The sequence below is a fragment of the Manis pentadactyla genome, chromosome 10 (assembly GCF_030020395.1).
Source record: "Manis pentadactyla isolate mManPen7 chromosome 10, mManPen7.hap1, whole genome shotgun sequence".
Lineage (NCBI taxonomy): Eukaryota > Metazoa > Chordata > Mammalia > Pholidota > Manidae > Manis > Manis pentadactyla.
In genome coordinates, this window is record NC_080028.1 from 31,761,456 (window position 1) to 31,780,765 (window position 19,310).

Consider the following 19,310-nt stretch of genomic DNA (forward strand, 5'->3'; position numbering starts at 1 on the left):
AGAAGGTACCTATTTATTAGTATACAAATAAAGCACCTGGGAAAGGCATTAACTTATCAGTAACCTCAGTCACCAAGCAGAACTCGAGGAACATAGGAGGAGGAAGTTCTTATCTGATTTTGAGGGGTGAGTGGATAGGTTCAAAGCTTATGGGGTTGATAAACAGATGTCTGGTTGGAGTAGTTTAAGGGTTCCATAAGGGCAGAAGCATTGGTCCTTGAGGGTGATGGCTTATTTTAGTAACAGGAGGGGAGCTGAAAAGGAAAACTGGCAGCAGTAAGGTAAATGAATGCAAACAATATACTTCACACAAGTACTTGGGACTCTACGACTCATTATGTGCCTAAACCCTGTCCCCGTCCCACATCAGGATGGGAAGACCTCTGTCCTCAAAGCTTAAGAAAGTGGTAAGAGTTCAGAAGGTCTGCCTGGCTCACCCAGACCTTATCCACCAAAGAATGGGTAGTACCATCCCTTTCTTGAGCTGGAGCCAGATAGTAGTAGCAGGAGAGGAAGAGAAAAGCAGTGGGAGTGGGATGGAAGGGCAGAGGCTTGTCTTTTCCCTCAAGAAATTTGTGGCATCTCTGGATGAGGCTTGGCATTCTGACAAAGGGAAGCACGGGCCTGAAGTACAGGTGATGCAGGGCCTTCAGCCATAAGGAGGATCAAGTTCATTACACTACCTAGACCTTTACGTTTCATGCTTATTCACTGCCAAAGTCCAGAACTAGATGGCTGAGGGGACTCCAGTCTATAGAGGAGGGGACCCTGTTCCAGCTGGAAGCACCTGATGCAGGGCTGAGGAGATCTGAGAGTGGAGGCAGTGTGGAGCACTCCAAGCTCAGGACCCTCTAGCCACTGACATCCCTACTGTCTGCCAACAGGTGATAAATATGGCTAAGTTCAGGGTTAAACCCTTTAGAACTAGAGGAGCAAAACCATGAAGCCCTCACACTCTGGTGCCTTTCCTCTCCCCTCGGGGTGTGACGGGAAGTAGGAAGCCAAATGGAGGTTAGCCTCGGCTCCTTGGCAACCGAATGCTCCCCCAGGCAAGGGAAACCTTTATCCCGCTGCTGAGAGGAGGAGCCCTCTGGAGAAAGGGACCAGAGACAGGGCTACCCTCACCATTAAACCGCTGTCCCATGACTGCTGCACATCAAGGATGAAGGCTTGCTCCAAAGCTGCATAAAACAAGTTTAATTTCCAACCAGGGTCACAGTCATCGCGTATCCCACATTTTGAGCAAGGAAAGAGAAGGTGAGTTATTAAACGTATACACAGTCTACATTCCAGAGGAGGAAAAAAGAAGAGAAAAACCGGTTCAGAACTGCAATTACCACTATAACACTGCTAACAAACTTGGAGGTAGAGGGGAAGGGGGGGATCCCCAGGGAGAAAAAAGGCTGGAACAAAGGAAAGCACAAAATCAAATCCACTAGAGGAGAGTCAGGGATGGAGTGGGCAGAAGTGGAACGAAACACCCAATCCCAAAAGAGCTTTTAGGTGAATGGGAATGTGGAAAGGCCCGCCCCTGCCAAGGCCCTAACAGCCAGGGATACTACCAAAATCACTTACTGCCCCCCGCTGGACAGAGCCTCAAGCTGCACCAAGGCAACCTCCAGGGCTGCTTCCTAACACCCTGGGCACTACTGGTCCCTGGAACCCCAAACCACAAGTTACGGGGTGGGCCTAAAATGAGGAAGCCCTATTGGGGACTGGCATCTAACTAGGGAGATTCAGAGAGCAAGTGAGGCAGAAGATGCGAAGTCCTCACCAACCACAAAGACATAAAGTGGGGAACCAAAGTAGGAAAGAAACAAGGAAAAAGGGAAGACAAACAGGCAGCAGCTGTGACTGAGTTGAGAAGGCAAAGGAAAGCATTCAGGGAGGAAGCCACAAGAGGAGCAGGGGCAAAGAAAATCTGAGGAAACAGACAAGGGCAAAAGAAAGTATGGAGGGAAGTATCTGCGGGGTCAGGGGAGTGAACAGAAGTTAAAACAAAATAGAAGCCCCAGCACCCCCCGCCCCTGCCACCACACCCACAAACACACACTCACATTCACTCTCACACACACACACACACTCCTAGAAAGCACTGTGGCCTGCACACACCCACTGCATCTTGGGTAACAGATCACTAAGAGACTGGCACTGAGGGAGACACCCCTGGAACCTTCCTTTCACAGTTCCATCTGGGGTGGGGGGTACTGATCTGACTGCTGTGGACAAAGGTGGCAGGAGCCTGGACCCCTGCGTGAAGAGGTCCCTCAGCCATGCTGTGGGGGACCCTAGGCCCTGACCTTAGCAGAAAGGTTACGGGCAGCCGTCTTGGAGCTCAGGGCACAGCCAGCACACACAGGAGCCCACAGAAAAGCCACGGCTTCTCAAAAACCGCAGTAGTCAGGACCCAGGCCAGAACCTCAGGGACAAGCACCCCCTGTAGAGAGAGACGCAGTAGCAGCAGCTCCTGAACAACTACATCCCACCAGCACCAACGACTGCTTCACAGTTGTTTCCTCCACTCCAACCCCAGATCCATTTGAGGGAACGGGGAAGAAGGCAAGGGCAAGTTGTTGGGATGGAGAGGGAAAGGACAGCAGGACAGTCTGAAGGTCTGGAAACGGAACAGGAAATTTTCATCTTTCAACACATCCTGGACTAGAGAAAGAGAAAACGGGAGAATAGGGGGATTGATATTGAATTCTGCTATGTCCCCCCCACTCCCCTGCTCCTCATTAAACTACCCACCCAGCCCTGCTCAGGCCAGCAGGACTACTAGGGTGAGGGAACTTCTGACAAAGGACAGATGAACCACCCAGCCCCCAACATCAGAAGATAAAGGGCAGGGTGCGGAGGAAAGCAGGAACAGGAGCCATGCTTCATCAACTCCTAAAAACAAAAGAGGATGAAGATGGAAAACCTGAGGCCCTCCCCCCAGTGCCCTAGGGGTCCCAAAACACACCCCATGATCTTGCTACCATCTCTTCAAGCTCCTGAGGAACAGATCTAAGGATGAAGGAAGGATCAGCTAAACACTCTGGGCTGATAAGACTGAGTGGGGTTCCTCTCTTCTTCCCACTAACAAGGCAGGGCAGAATGACATCTCCTTGCAAACAGTCATCTACAGATAAATGTCACCCCCTGTCCTATGCTGGCTAAAGAGAAGGGTACAAGGAAGATGGAAGTGGAAAATCCATCATCTGTCCTATCATCCAGGAAAACCTACCTGCAGAGAAAGGAGAAACCAGTGCAAAATTGCGACAGCCTTCCCTCCACCTTCTTCCCTTTATCTCACCCACATGGGAAGGGCAGATGATAGGCTACAGTGGGCAGTGTCCTGGCTCCAAGCCCTGAGCTGCACTCCCCCTTCTCCCTGGCCCCCACATATACATCTCTCTATACATGTATATACACGCGCACACATGCACGCACACACAGAGAGGCCCGTGCAATTTCCAGGTAGAACAGAGAGAGAGTGGCAAAGGAAAGGAAGGCAAGCGGTACGAGTGGGGCTTGTGGGGAGAGGGAAAGGACTCAGATGCCAAGAGCACAGCAACCAGAGCCAAACCAAGCAAACAGAGAGAAAATACCCCACCCCACCTCCCAAACCCCAGAGGATGGGGGGGAGGGGCACCCCATGAAACCATAACAATCTTGTTTTTGTTTTAAATCCAGTAAATTGGAATGATTCATCATCAAGACAGCAACTGAGGACTGGTCATGGGCATGGGGAGTGGGGGAGGCAGGGGAGGCAAGGCTCTTGTTGGGCATGCGGACATGATACCCAGGGCCTTGGCCTCAATGGCAATGGGAAGGAAAGGGTAGGGCTGGGGCAGGCAGACAACAGGTGTGTTGGGGTGGGTGGGGTGGTCAGATAGGGCTGCCTGGCTCACTTCTTGTTTTTGAGCTGATTGGCCAGCCAGTCCAGGCCTTCGTACAGCCCATCCCCACTGGTGGCACAGGTGGCCTGAATGTACCAGTTGCGGTGACGCAGAGAATGCAGGCCCAACTTGTCTGTGATCTCGGCAGCGTTCATAGCATTAGGCAAATCCTGGAGTATGAGGAAGATACACAAAAAGGAGCCTCAGGATCTTACAAAGGCTTCTAGAGAACCCATCTACCAAAGAGTATGCACCAGCACCCTCTCCTCCTCCGTTGCAGGAACCCAAAACAGATCCTGAGGACCTGTGGTGGTTCTAGTCATCTGAGAACCCCAGATCCAAGGGTCATTCCACTGGGGAGTTCCAAACCAAATATGGGGTTGGTAGGGCAGGGGAGAGGTGATTCAGACTGGACAAAGAGTCAGGTCTGTCTGACCGTAGGAGTGAGGGCAGTTCCACTAAAACAGACAGTAGGGAAGGTAAAAGAGGGATTTGAGGTAATGTAGCTACCAGGATGGAAATGTTGCTAATGAAAGCTGGGTAGGAGCATGAAGAAACCATCTACTTGTATTTCTCATACTTCCAAAATTGAAAGCATAGTTGCAGGGCTCCCCATACAATGAGCCCCAAGGCCCTGTGATTGCCACAGATAGGCTGCCCTCTCTCCAATCCAGAGGTGCAGAGAAGTCTCACCTGTTTGTTGGCAAAGACAAGGAGCACTGCATCCCGCAACTCATCCTCCGCCAGCATCCGCATCAGCTCCTCCCGGGCCTCATTCACTCGCTCCCGATCGTTGCTGTCGACCACAAATATCAACCCTAGGGAGGCAGAGCATGGACTGCACAGAGACGAGAGATGAACTCCCTCCTCCACCACCAAAAGACAGCACCCTCCAAACATTCATTCTCTTTCTTCCTTTTCTCCCACCCCTACCAGCTGTAGCAGGCCAAGGGTGGGCTGTCCATAACCAAAAAGGACAACCACACTTTCTGTTCACACCCAACCAACCCATGCCAGATCCTGGGCAATTTGTATGCCTTACCTTGGGTGTTCTGGAAGTAGTGTCTCCAAAGAGGCCGAATCTTGTCCTGGCCACCCACATCCCAAACTGTGAAACTGATGTTCTTGTATTCTACTGTCTCCACGTTGAACCCTTTGGAAAAAACAAGCAATGGTTACTTGGCCTCAAATACCAGGCCTGCAAACAGTACCCAGTGGGTTTGTTTCTATTTCCAGTGGGTATTGTTCTATTTCTATTGTTTCTATTTCCCAGCCATGGCCATGATCCTAATACAGGAAAGAAAGCTAAGGTGTCCTCAGACCTGTTGTTCCTTGACCTAGTAGCCTAAAGGCCAAAAAGAAAACCTAAGAAAAGCGAAGATGATGAGGAGGGCCAGTCAGGAGGTTCAAAATTGCCTGGGTAACATAAGCTAACTCTTCCCATTCATTCTCTCAGTCTGACTTTTCCTCCTGCAAGAAATGACTCAGCCCCACTCCCATGCCTTGGCCATCAGAGTCAGCCACAGCTAAGAAATGGGGCCTGTAAGGCACAGTGAAAAAAAGAAGTGAGTTATAGTCCTGCAGCCCCACATGCAAACCAGCTGACGATGCTGATCTGGAGCCCCAACTACAACGCAAATGTTCTCTCTTCCACAGGCAGGTCCTAACCAGGATTAGGGCCACCGAGGATCTACCCTGAAGCAATTCCAGGCCTCTGGCAGGAACATCAAAGCCCTTCACCTGCTTTCCAAACAACACAGAAAACAAAACAGCTCCATGCCTAAGGGCAACCAGTGAGTGCCAGGCCGTGGAAGTTTCCAAATCAGAGAGGACCAGGGTAGGTGGGACAAATGGTAGCCCCAACACCTGCTGGTAAGCTAAATAACCATACTTCTCTGAACTCCACAGACTACGTACGTGGACTTGCCTGGTGGCCAGGTTGGGGATCTAGGAATAGGCCCCGGCCTGGCTCAGCTGCTGGCTGCTGACATGAAAGCCTACATCCAAGCTGAGCCCTTACCAATGGTGGGGATGGTGGTGACGATCTCCCCCAGTTTCAGCTTATACAGGATGGTGGTCTTTCCTGCGGCATCCAGACCCACCATCAAGATGCGCATCTCCTTCTTCCCAATCAGGCTCTTGAGAAGGTTTCCAAAGATATTCCCCATGATCACAGCAGCTGCTTTCTGAGGACAGTAGGGCCCAAATGGGGGCAGCGGCAGTCCAGTTTTGGCCTGGTCCCTAGTATGGAGGACCTGATCCTAGACAAAGAAATGTAAACTCATTATCACCACCTGCTTATCAGGATTTCATGTAAATGGGATTTGTCAAAGTCAGGCAGAAGTTCATTCATGACAAACCAAGAGCCTGAGAGGACTATGAAGATCAAGTCCCACTCAGACACATCCTGAGCCTTTGGGAGAGACAAAGCACTGAACACTCAGGACCCCTGCTCTGCCAGTAATTTACCCGTGTGACTCTGGACAAGTTATTTCACCTCTTCATATCTGCACCTGTAAATAGGGGGGTTGGACTAGATGGTTTTTCAAGTCCCTTTGGTTCTGACATTCTATACTACATCCAAGACATTGCAAGATCATTAATGCCCCTCCCTCCACCAACTTATCCTAAGACTTCTGGAAAGGGTGGGAGAGGAGGGAGTGGAATGAGGAGTGGCTCTTTGTGGCTCCCGACAAGGTTCAGGCTTGCCAGGTTCCCAAGGTTTATGCTCCCTGCTCTAATCAAGAAACTGTTTCTCCCCTTCCTGTATTTCTGCAATTCTACCTTCCCTCTACATACCAAAACTAATGAGGAAGAAGTAAGAAAGCAGCACTACTAAAAGTGGCTGAGTCTTTCCACTCTTAAATGCTGGCAGCTGCACAAATGGTGCCCTATTCACACCATAGTGCAGTGAGTGCTGGGAGGTGAGAAGGTTGAGAAGCCATACACCTCATTCCTCAGCCAGATAAATCTAGGCTCACCATGACCCATCCACCCATCCTCGGACCCGACTGGACCAGACCGCTGCTCCCCATGGTCACTGCAACAAGGCAGTCATGTCATTTCCTGCTTCTTCTCCACCCACCTCGGTGTATTCTCCACATAGGCAGACCGACTGAGAACCAAAAGCAGGTCATGTTACTCCTCTGCTCCTCTCCTGGCCTGTATCTATCTCCCTTTCAGTAAAACCCCAGCTGTACCATGGCCTACAAGGTCCTGCGCAATCTGTACTCCCCCTGCTTCTCTCATCAGGCCTCCCAGGACTCTCTCTTGTGCTTACTCCACGTCACTTCCCCTATACTTTCCTGCCTCAGAGCTTTGTACTTGATACTCACTCTGCCGGGAATGCTCCTCTCCCAGATAACCCTCATGGAGTACTCCCTCACTTCCTTCAGGTATTGTTTGAATGTTGCCTTGCAAAGCAGCCTTCCATAACCACCTGTAACACACACTCTCTACCCCTTAACCCCACCTACTTTCTTCACAGCATTTACCATCTGACACATTACATATCTGCTTCTTGCTGAACTGTTTTTCTCCTCCTACCATAATGTCAGCTCCATATCTATTCTGTTCACTGTTGTGTTCCCAGTTCCTTGAATAGTGCCTGGCACACAGTAGCTGAACAACTTAACTCCCAGGGTCTCTACAGACCTCACTAGCAGCTCACGTAAATTGGCAGCTTATGCCTGTACATGGTGGGCATGTAACAAATACCTGCTGAACGAATGAAGGGGACAGTAAGAGCCACTGTGAAGGGACAAAATGCCTCTCTGCCCACCCCATCACTGCCCCAACAGACAGAATCACAGATTCATTCAGTCCCTCTCTTCTTCCCTCCCTTCTCTATGGCACAGGACAGCCACAGAAATGCCTTTTTTGAAACAACAAAGAAATGGGGGTTCAGAATCGCCCGTGCCAGCCAGTTCTCTGTGCCCGCGGGAGACATGCGTCAGCGGGCAGCTTATTCAGCAATCACCATATGCCAGCTGCTGGCACTCTCTATAGAGTCTGGGAACTAGAAAGACACACACACACACACCCCAAAGCCAGCAGGCTAAGGAACAGGTCAAGACAGAGTGCACCCAAACCCAAGAATGTGAAAGATGGACGGGGAGGAATCCTATTTACAAGCTACAGCATGGGGGTTTGGTGGGAGTTTAGTTGCTTTTTCAAAAACTATTTCAGGTTTGTTTGTTTATTTTCCTATTCTCCTCAGTTTGCAGCAAATTCCAGACTAGTACAAAAGAGCCAGATCAACAGCCCCTGGAGACCAAAGTACTAGTTTGTCCAAAAAAACAGAAACGAGTGCTTATGGAGTGTTTCATCTTCAAAGGCCTCCCCAGATATCCACTAATGAGCCAGGCGTGGTACTCCTGGAAGGATCCCCAGAGGAGCCCTGCCCCTGATCCGGAGGGCTGCTACTCCAAGGAGAGGACCTGGCTCAACTTCAGGGCTCAGCTGCAGCCAGGTGGCCCGCCAGCCATCCTCCCTGCCCATCCTGCCCAACCCACCCAGGCACAAATCTCCGAGGATCCCTGAGGCAGGAGGGTACCCCTGCCCAGCTTGTTAGATCAGATCCCTCCAACCTTCGCAATCTGTGGTAGTCAGTCTTCTGGTCCTGCCACCACCACCTCCAAAAACTGAAACCTTCCCCAAGTCTTCCTAGTTTTTATCTTGTCTCCTGTTCAGGTATCCTTTTCTTCAGCTCCAGATGATACTTTGCTTTAAAGTTTAGATAACAGGCTTTGGCCCAGATTCTGAATTGAACTTATACCACACATTTATCTTGCTGTCCTTCATGACCAAAACTATTTTCAATTAGTGATTACCAACCATGAATACAGCAGTGGCTGCAAAATATCCCTTCCCCCAGCACATGCATCCACCATCCTTCAGTTTCTTGGCTAAGCTATGATGCTAAAGTCTTGATTCAAATGCTGATCCCAGTATTATACTTACTTCTCTATTTGATGACATGCTATATCAAGGCTCCTGAATTATCTGAACCATTCATGTGGCACTTGCTACCTTCTGGATCTTTTATCTGTTTTTAAAGGTCTATACATTTATTAGCCCCCCAATTTAACCATGTATTCTCCATGGGCAAGGGCTATGACTTTTATTTTGGATCTGTCCTCACTCCCAGTACTTAGCCAACTGTAGGAGTTCAATCAAGACATTGGCTGATTTAACCCTAATCTTTATTTCATTTCTTCCGTCCTAGCAGTGTTTGGTGTCTCTGTGTAAGGCATAGATGGTTGCTGAGGTATCCTGTCAATTTGGACACATATCTGACGCCAAGACTGGTTTGGGAACCATGAAAGGACTAGAAGACTAAAACTCATGTAATTGTCTTTTGCCATTTTGTACACAATGGGGCTGATGGGTAACTCATGAAATATCCAAGTAGTTCCAGTGGGTTGCCTGGGGCAGCCTAGGGCCCTAAAATTAAAGGACATTATGACTCTTCTTTAATATAATCAGGAGTTTGACTCAGATGAGCATTCCAAAGAGGGTGTCAGCTTTCCTACGAATCTTGGCTTTATCTGTCCCTATTAGCAGATAGCATGCTGCTCCTACCACCAGGATGGTGGCAATTTTCAGCTTTGTGTCATGAACAAAAACCTTTGCTATCTAGCTCTTTTACTTTTTACCATAATGCATTCCTAGGAAAAGCTCTGGGAAGCAGAATAGCAAAAAACAAACAAACCCTGGATTGTTTTACCAGGTACTATATAGCTATAGTTACTCTCTTCTATCACAGATGGCACTCCTGTGTGGATAAGGCAAAATGCCAGGGTTCCATGGCTGGTAGAAACCAGGAATCAGCAGTTAACACTGAAGGTGAACGGCTCAAGATGAAAAATAGAATACAGTAGTATCTCTGTTAACAAAGAGGGTATCTCAAGTTCTATTTCACAGTCTCAAACTTTTTATCAGTGGTAAAAACAGCAATAGAAGACTTTAAAAATATGTTCCAGTACAATCTGCGTGGGACACCACAGGAGTTCAATGAAGCACTGATGGAAGCCTCATCCCAGGATGTCCTCACTGAGGACCACTTACTGCCTCCAATTGCCCAACCCCCCCACCCCGGGGAGTACAGCTGCTGCTGTGACTGCCCATCCATGTGGCCTGTGTGTGTTCCAGCAACATCCCTGCCTCACTCTCCAGGTGCTTCTGAGAGTCACAGCTTCTCTGCCACACACACTCTCCCCACCTGACTCCTGTGATTAACTCAGGCATGTGTCCTGAGACAGCTCTGAGGGGGCTCCTGATCTCACACCACCTCCTTCTCTTCAGGCTGCATGGATCCAGGGAAAGGAAGGCCAAAGTCTCTCAAACCCTCTGCTACCAGGCAATTGCATTAAGAGCAGCTTTGTTCCCAGATACTTTTCAAATTGAGATATCACTAATAGAGATGCTATTTATAGCACAGTCATTGAAGTAGACCTATAAAATTTAAGGAAACAAAGCAGGGTCTGCCTCTATTTAGTTTCCTTAGTACAGCTGGCTTGTGACCTCTGTAAACTTTCTAAAGTTTTGTCTCAAAAGTACTGTAATCAGCACACAAGAACTCCTATATTAATATCTCAATGACTTCTACTGGACTCAAAGATTTCCCAAAGCCAAGAAAAAGCTTCTGATATCAGCTTCCATCCATTCATTAAACATTTATTGAGCATACTCAACTAGGAGTATAGAGAAGAAAATTTTCTGCCTTCATGGCATTCAGTGGATGGAAGAGAAAGACTAGGAAACAAACGACTACAAACCAGAGTGAGAATACATGGGATAAGCACATAGTATTATGGGGACAGAAAGCTAGAGCAGTTAATCAAGACTGAGAGGTAAAGGATGATTCTCAGACATGATTCTCAAGTCACACCAGAGCTGACTCCTGAAGGAAGAATAGGAAGTAATCAGACAATAAAGAAGAGGGAATGGGGGATAGGGAACAGCACGTGCAAGGCATAAAGACTTGAGATAGCACTTGTTATTAGGCAAGGCCAGGTGCAACTAAGACCTGGTAGTTTATCTGGATGCAGCATGGTGAGTAAAAGGAAGTAATGAGGGTGGAAAGATAAGGAGGGGCTAGATCATGAAGGGCTTTAAAGATCATACTGAGTAAACGTGGTCAGATATGTGCTTTAGAAAGACTGTTCCAACAGCAGTCCAGGGAATAAATTAAATAAGGGAAAGATTAGAGGCAGAGAGACCATTTGGGAGGTATAATAACAGAGATGAGAAGTCAAAAGTTCTGACCCAGAGGGGACAATAGAGAGAAGGACAGATCTGAAGCATCAAAATAGTAGAATCTACAGGATTTAATGACTGATTACATGTAGAAAGGGTAGAAGAGTTAAAGATGATTCCCAGGTTTCTGGCCTGGGTGCTGGACAGGAAATACAAAAGGAACAGATCTGAGAGTGAAGATGCATTTAAACACTGATTTTAAGGTGCTAAGGTCTGAAGCTCAGGAGCAAGGTTTAGGCTGAATATTTGGGAGTTATCTGCACTGATGGTTAATTGAACCATAAGAGGGATGACCCAGGGTGGCAGCAGTTACTGGCTGCCTTTCCCTTTCTTTCTTCCCCTTTGTTCTTAACAGAACCCCTAATTTGCTCAGATGTCGGCAGGGGCATTACGGCGGTGGGGAGATATCCTTCCCCAGCCCTAGGATAGGAAAACTGATCAGCCTTAGGGATGTGTGCACTCCATTTTCCTTGCCAGGGACTGAGTCATGAATGATCCTGTATTAACTCTAGCCAATAGGATGTGGAGGATGTTTGCTGGGAGCATCTGGGAAAGTTTCCCACAATCTTAAAAAAGGACATACAGCAATGTTCTCTTGTCCAGTCTTTGAATGTTGATGTAGGAGAATGAGATACTGGAGAAATCCAGATCATGAAGCTACAGACAGACATAACTCTACGATGTCAGAGCAGAAAATGGAGAAATTTTGGGTCCTTCAATAACACTGCCAAACTGGTAGATTAAAAAAAACAAGTATTCTAGTCCTAGACTTGTGTGTGCATATGGTAAAATACACATTTTATATTTTTAACCATTTTTAAGTGTGCAGTTCAAGGACATTAAGTACATTCACATTGTGCAACCATCACCACCATCCATCTCCAGAACTTTTTCATCTTCCCAAACTGAAACTCTGTACCTATTAAACATTAACCTCCGTTTCCCCTACCCCCTCATCCCCTGGAAACCACCACTCTACTTTGTTTCTATGAATTAGGCTATTCTAAGTACCACATGTAAGTAGAATCATACAATATAAGTCCCTTTTGTGTCTGGCTTGTTGCACCTAGACCTCTTGTTATATGCTTTAATAAGTCATTGTTTAAGCCACAGGTGTGTTTTCTATTTTTGCTACTGATATAGCCTAACTGATATATCTTGGGAAAGTGTATACAGTGGGACAAGAGAAAAGGCCAAAGGCAGAAACCTGGGAGCCATCAGCGACTAAAGCAGTGGGCAAAAAAGGAGGCCAGGAAAAAGAATAAGAAGCAACCAGAAGAGTTGAAAGGGAATCAAGAGAGTAAGACATCATAGATACCAATGAGAAAAGAACATTTTTAAAAAGGAAGGAGGATCAAAGGCTACAGTAAGGTCAAATTAAGATAAAGTCTGAAAGTTCAAAGCCTTGAACTTAGCTACTAGGTCATCAATGATAACTTGTTATAGACAAAAACATATCTAACTAAAATTAGGCTCCACTTGACTCATTTGGCAGACTCATTGAGGCTCAGGCCAGAATCATTATGCCCGTTTCCTTTCTAGTCCCAGAAGACAACTCCAGTACTCCAGGGTAACCTGAGGGAGGCCATAGTATGAAGGGAGAAGGATCCTAAATTGCCCTGTCTGATAGAGATCCAAATCCTGGAAAGGGTCTGGCTTTTCCCATGGACAAACCTCAGCAAGCAAGTCAGAGTATGAGTTTTCAGAATACATGGCTGAGCCAGAGAAAACAGTGAACAGATGAAAACTAGACTCATCTGTTTCTTTGGAACGTTCTGTGGCACTCCTCTCCAAGCAAAACTTCCAGCTTATGGTATCCTTAGAATCTGACCACCTTACAACTGCCCCATCTCCTGATACTCGATGGCTGCTCCAATGCCCACATCTATAGCTTTAGATATCCAGAACACTACACTTTCCTAATTACAAAATCACTGAGATTCCATGAATAGTCTGCTGAAGGTCCTAATAAACCTTTTGTCCCCAATCTGGTCTCACTGTGCACATCAAGATGAAAGTGAACAGACGAAACAGGAAGCCATGATTTAGACAAGGCCACCATTGTAGAGATGCCTAAGGATACAGAAGACAGAAAACTGCTTACCTTAAAGAGTAAGAGCTGTCTGTAGATCCCTTAGCAACTCAAAAATACTTCTTCTCGTTGAATGAAACTCTCGTCTGAATACAGATCACGAATGCCAAATGATCACATGGCCCTCAGTGTTATTTGTTATTTTTAAAAACCAAAATAAATAACAGTATCATTTAAAAAAAAAAAACACTTCTTCTCTAGGACTTAGCACAGCACGTTTTATTCACATTTGTCTGTTTTGCTTTCCAGTGCTGAAACTTCCTAAATAATGTGCCTTTAATGCATTACAGGTCAGCTGCACATCCCATCCAGTACATCCCATCAGTACTGGATAACTAGGCGGAGAGCTTAGGATGGCTAGAGCCCACAGGCCACTCAGCTCAGGTTGCAAGAAGTTAAGTCTGTCTCACTGCTGTGAGACAGTTAAGTCTGTCTCACTCCACATGCCATGAGGAATGTGGAAAATACTTCACTAGACTATGAGCCCTTGCCAGCAGGGACCGTGCCATATTTAGGTTTCATGTCCCAGCATCCAGCACCATGGCTAATCTGTAGCTAGTGACTGACATGCTTATTTTTGAGGACATGGTTCTACTGATGGCACCAAAACATTTGTGAGGTGGAGGAAGACAGTATTCTATAGGTGATCCCTGATGCTCTTCCTGCATCGGACAAACTAGAGAAGTGGTTACCATGTTTTCAGAGCTCTAGGGTTCTCTGTATGGGATTCAGGGGCTGCCTAGGGGAAAGGAAGACCAGATGAGAGCTCTAATTATGCTCCCCCACTGTCCACCACCACCAGAGCAGTTCCACTTTTATCCATTTTATGTATTCGAATTCAAATACAATTCTATATAAGCCTCGATTACTTAATTAAAAAGGAAGGGAGGGCAAAAACCACCGCAACAGAGAGCAAATGTTCTGCATCCTAAATCATGAAGTTTAAACATTCATGCTTGACATTCTTGTGCATATGTTCAGAAAGAAAGGGTTATGTCAAGCTCTCACCAGTGATGGGAGAACTAAAAGGTACCCTGAGATCTGCCACATCCAGCCATCTCATCTTTCTTCGGGATATGGTGATAATGGCAGATCCCTGATATCTCAAGCCCTTTTTCATATAGTACAGAAGAACCTTTGCAGAAGTCCATGACAAAGCTCTAACACCTTCACGGTGTCCCTAACTCAGTCAGTGAGTTCTTTCCCACGGCTACAACACAAAGCCTTCAAACATTTGTGGAACTCTTTCCAAATGTTTCCCATGTCTTTTCATTACCCAAAAGCTTTATTAGCACTCTACCTGTATTTGCCACAGATGTTGGAAAAGGTGGACAGAATTACAGATATCACAACTCTGGACCTTAATAGAGTACATTCCGAAACATACTCAGAGGCAGACATTTAAAGGGGATATGACTAAATGAAAAGTGGCCCAGGAAATGGAGGATGCTGGAATTCTGATTAAGACCTAAAATGGGAGCCAGGAATCTAAATCCTTGACCTAGGTCAATCAGAGTGTCCTTCTATAGAAGAGTCAACCATTGCCTCAGAGTCACGCTGACTGTTCTAACACGAACACTGTTTTTGAGCCCCACAGCTGCACTGTGCATCCAACTTGATGGTTCAGAGCCCCTGCCTTGCTCCAGCTTAACCTCCCACTCAGGCAGCAGGAGCTGCCTTTGTGAGGCTCATGCTGAAAAAAAGACTTCACTGCTCAGAAGCCTACGACCAACACAGAAAGTCATGGTAACGATCATCCCTCTACAAAGGCAGCAAGATTTTCTTTTGTAAGCCTCTCATGTAAGACATCCCTGAGTGTTCATATTATTATTACTATGATGATGATGATGATGATGATGATGATGAAGAATAGCAGCTAACATTTACTGGGTGCTTACTATATGCTTTGTATAATACTAAGTGCTTTACATGCATTATTTCATTTAATTCTCATGTCAACACCATGAAGTAGGTACTATCATCAAAATCTTTACAAATAGGAAAACGGAGCTAAGAGAAGACAGGTAATTTCCCCAAAACCATACAACTAGTAATTAGCAGAGGCAGGATTTGAACCCAATTTTGTCTGATTCCAACATCCATACTCTTAATTACTATACCATTTTGCCTCTAAAGTCACCTGCAACGAAAATGGTGAGGAGAGCCAAACACAGTGATATGCGTTGTCTCAGGCCTCTTGGCATCCGTTTCTAAAGGCATACGGGGAAGCAGATTCCACAGTTTCCCTCTGTTATTTACTCAGTTTTAACAAACCTGGTTTTAAAGAAGTTTCTCCTTCAAACCAACAAATCCCGCCCACTGTCCTCTGAGTCCATTTTCTTATTAGGACTCCAGTGGAAAAGAGAGTTAGCAGAGATGAGCATACAATATGACCCTTTGTGCACTAAAGACTTCAATTCCACTCTTTCCAGCATGCTGTCTGCCCTCCTTTATACTTGCAATCAGCTCAATAATAGCAGCTACAGTTCACTGGCACCAATTCTGTACCAGGCAGCACATACATACATTGGCTCCCTCCTCCATCCCCAGGATCCAAATTTTCAGACAACACTTTGAAGGACTTCCATCTAATGGAGAGATCCCCCCCTTTATCCACAGTGGGGAAACAGGGGATCTGAATTTCAAATAAATGACTGTGTTCTAGTTCTGTGTATATATATATATATATATATATATATATATATATATATATACACACACACACACACACACACACACACACACACACATACATATATATATTGGTCTTAGCTCCCATTATCCATGCTTGTTATGTGCCTCTTAGGAAGGTGACCATGACTTCTTCATTACAAAGGCTAAAGGCCTTCCCTCACCTAGCTCTCTCCAGGCACTCTCCCTGACAGCCACATCATCTCTCTTAAACTAGTCAGAAAGCTTGCTGAGTTCTATCCATTCGCATCCTGTATTCATCATGAGTGCCTACTGTGTGCATAAGCACTGTGGGAGATACAAGATAAACTCCAATTCTGCACTCAAAATCTTTGTCTCTTTGGAAAATCAAGATATACACTCAAAAATTTGACTATGTAAGGTAATAATTCTATGCTGGAGGCAAGAGGCATGTGAATATGTGAAACATGGGGCTCTTCCAGCTGAATCCAATGTCAATGATTTATTCTGTGATGAACTCAATCAGTTTATTTCTTAAAATGAGCTTTTACAGACATGTTATCCACACTTTGGTCTAATGTACAATGGCCAAGTCACTGCCCCACTCCACAGTAAGTGGAGGCAGCCCCAAAACAAGCTCCAGACAAAAGGGCAGGAAGGCTGTTACCACCTAACAAGGGAGAAGGAAGTATGCAGAGACTAGATTCTGTTCTGTTGCACTGACCCAAGCAATTAGACTCCTGCAGCAGATCTCCTACCAATAAAACATTCATGCCATAGACCAGGGGTGACCCAATCCAACAGCAGCAGAGGCAGGTTTTAAGTTACACTTCCCTCACCCGGATGACCTCACTATTTCTTCTCACTCCTAACCACATACCACATTCCTCCTGGCCTGGCCAGAGGGATACCGGCAGTAATACAGCCCAGAAAGAGGGGAACTCCCCAAAATGAGGAGCTACCACTTTGCTAATCAAGTGGCCCATTTTAACAGGGAACTCCCGCCTCCCCCTCCTTCCCTCAAACACTGGCGTAAGCAATGGCTCCATTTTCTGTTCCGGGAATCCTGGTACTTCCTAAAGAAAGAAAGAGGATTGGAAGACACAAACTCAGAACCAGGGACAAGATGCTCCCTCCTCCTGTGAGGCCGCCCCCGCTTCTCCTGGAGGAGGAAGGCACCACCTCTCTTCTTCAAGCAAGATCGGATCATCCTCCCCCTTCTAACTCCTCTCCTCCCGCTCCCCACCTGCCGCCTTATTTCCTACAAGCGATTCCCAAGACCAAAGGCGCAACCTCCACCAAACTAGTGCCCCTGGAGTGCCCCCATAGCCTGCCCAGCACGTTAATGCCTAAGCCGCCAACGTACCCCTGCCCCACGATGGGGGGAGGGGGTGGTCACCGCAGCAAGGCTTCTCTCCAATCTCCTATCACTAAGAAGAAAGGGGTGAAGGAGTAGAAAAAGCGGCATTCTCTAGTCTTTTAATAGGAAGAGGATACAAAACAGTCACCACCGCCCCCGCATCACCTCACCCAGTACTGCTTTCCTCCCCAACCCCGACCCCTCGAAAGACCACCTTGTGCAGGTGAGGGGACCCTAACTGCAGCCCAGGTCGCCCCCTGTGCGAGGCGGAGGACAAATCCGTGTGGGTCCCCACCCCACCCCCCAGCTCCGCGTCCTTCAAATGAGAGGGCAGGCTTGAGGTTGGCCCGGCGCCCCGTCTCCGAGCTCTCCGTGGGAAAGACCACAACGCCTCAAGCCGGGCACTGCCGGCCAGGGGCGGGGTGGGGTAGGAAGTGGGGGCTCTATCTGCAACCCCAACCCCGAGCCTCTGCTCTACATCGGCCCCCCTTCCCTCCCCAGCCCCTCACCTGTTCCTGCTCCCAGCTCCGCCGCTACGACCGCCGCCTCCGCCCCCGCAGGTTCCGCTCGGCTCTCGTTCTTCTCACTCAGACTCCCACAGCCGATTTCTGCACCGCTGCTCCCCCGGCCCCGCTCCCTGGCTCCCTCCTTTCTTCCCTCCACCTAGCAGCGGAAGCCGCGACCGCGACAGGAGCTGTGCTGCGAACCCCCACCCGCAGACCGGGATACTTCCCACCTCCCCGATCGCGCGAGAGCTGCGCGGCTGCGAGCGGCAGTTGTCGCGAGATCCATCACCATGGCAGCGACTGCTGCAGAGGCATTCGGGTGCCGGAGCTGAATCCCGGGCGGGGGGCAGTTGTGGGGGCTGGCGGCCGCAGGTGGCGGAGGCGGCAGCGGGCTATAGGGATGAGGCAGTGGGATTGAGCTCAGAATATGGAGTTTAAGGACTGAGGTCACGCGTGTTGGCCATACTGGAGACGGGTTGCGCGGAGAGGCCCGGGGGTTACTTGGGTAAAGCCAGGAGCTGAGTTGAGTACAGCCCTTGCTGTGACCCACTTACTCCTCCAGACCTCATCTTATTTCTTACCTAGGGCTAGCTGCATGCCGGGAGAGCCCTCGCTACACCAGTGTTGCTGCTCACGACTCTTAACCGAAGACTAATTACTCAGGGGTCTGTAAAGATCCTTTTCCATAGGGAAGTGGAGAGTGATACCTTTAAGAGACTGCGGGGAACAGCTGGACTCTGGACCAGTTAGGAAGTTGGAATGTGAAAGGCATGGTTGAAGTCTAACTTTCAGGGGTGTGGTATGAGGCAGTGTACCTAGATGATTATGAATTTTTGTATCCCAAAGAAAGTGAGAGACTTTGCACTCATGTTTCTCATTTCCTGCCCACCCCCACTTCCCTTGCACTCATTTTTGCACCTGGTCTAGACATAGGAAGATACTTGGAACAGTGACAGATGTGATGGAAGGGCACCAGTAATTCTAGGAACAGAAGAAGGTTCTTTACATACACACCATGTCTCCTCATTTACAGCAATGTAAGGGAACACATGGCTCTTCCCCAAGACTTGAGCCAAAATTGTTGCTTTTCTGGATTTTTTTGCCTTGTTTCTTATCTCCTTCCTAGAAGAACTAGGCTAGTAGAGAGCCACACTCTGTCTTACCCTTGTCCCCATCAATCTCTGATATATACATTCACCAGTCTCTTCCTCTTACCCCAGTCTTTTTTCTTATTTTAACCTGGAAAATAACATGACCCTAGAATGAGAAGCCAAAAAGACCCTAATTTAGGATTGTGAGGGATGTGTTGGAAAACAAGGAGCATGTTTATAATGAAGAGAATTGTGTCTGTCCTGGGCTGTTGCCCTAAAGGGTTTTGCCCTACTTAGCTCCATATTTTCAATGGCAAAAGACTCCTTTAGTGCTATTACAGACTCTTAGAGTGGGCCCTGTGATACCTCCCCATGATCACTCTTTCCATTTCTTTTCCTAAAATTTCCTAGGTACACCCTGCCAGGTTATGCCCCCACAAAAATGACCACCAAAATTATGCCCCACAA

The 19,310-nt window shown here is 47.4% G+C and overlaps 1 protein-coding gene across 2 annotated transcripts; it reads right to left on the reverse strand.

Annotated features, from left to right (window-relative positions):
• Positions 1 to 1,182: 1,182 nt before the first annotated feature.
• Positions 1,183 to 17,980, reverse strand: ARF3 (ADP ribosylation factor 3). 2 transcript variants are annotated; one of them, XM_036891614.2, is made up of 5 exons: positions 17,755 to 17,976; positions 5,902 to 6,142; positions 4,924 to 5,034; positions 4,575 to 4,699; positions 1,183 to 4,051 (listed from the first exon to the last, which is right to left on the reverse strand). In XM_036891614.2, exons 2-5 carry the CDS (start codon positions 6,047 to 6,049, stop codon positions 3,890 to 3,892), a joined length of 546 nt encoding a protein of 181 aa, XP_036747509.1. In that variant the 5' UTR covers positions 6,050 to 6,142; positions 17,755 to 17,976; the 3' UTR covers positions 1,183 to 3,889. The 2 variants fall into 2 exon arrangements, with proteins under 2 accessions (XP_036747509.1, XP_057342520.1); XM_057486537.1 differs by lacking the exon at positions 1,183 to 4,051 and having other exon boundaries at positions 4,585 to 4,719; positions 17,755 to 17,980.
• Positions 17,981 to 19,310: the final 1,330 nt, after the last annotated feature.

What these genes read in the sequence shown, in the direction of transcription:
- ARF3 (XM_036891614.2), bottom strand. Translation starts at nt 6,049, where the DNA reads ATGGGGAATATCTTTGGAAACCTTCTCAAGAGCCTGATTGGGAAGAAG. An exon ending in CTACTTCCAGAACACCCAAG is followed by an intron (nt 4,700 to 4,923) that starts GTAAGGCATACA and finishes CTGCCTCCCTAG; the next exon opens with GGTTGATATTTGTGGTCGAC. An exon ending in TTGTCTTTGCCAACAAACAG is followed by an intron (nt 4,052 to 4,574) that starts GTGAGACTTCTC and finishes CTCATACTCCAG; the next exon opens with GATTTGCCTAATGCTATGAA.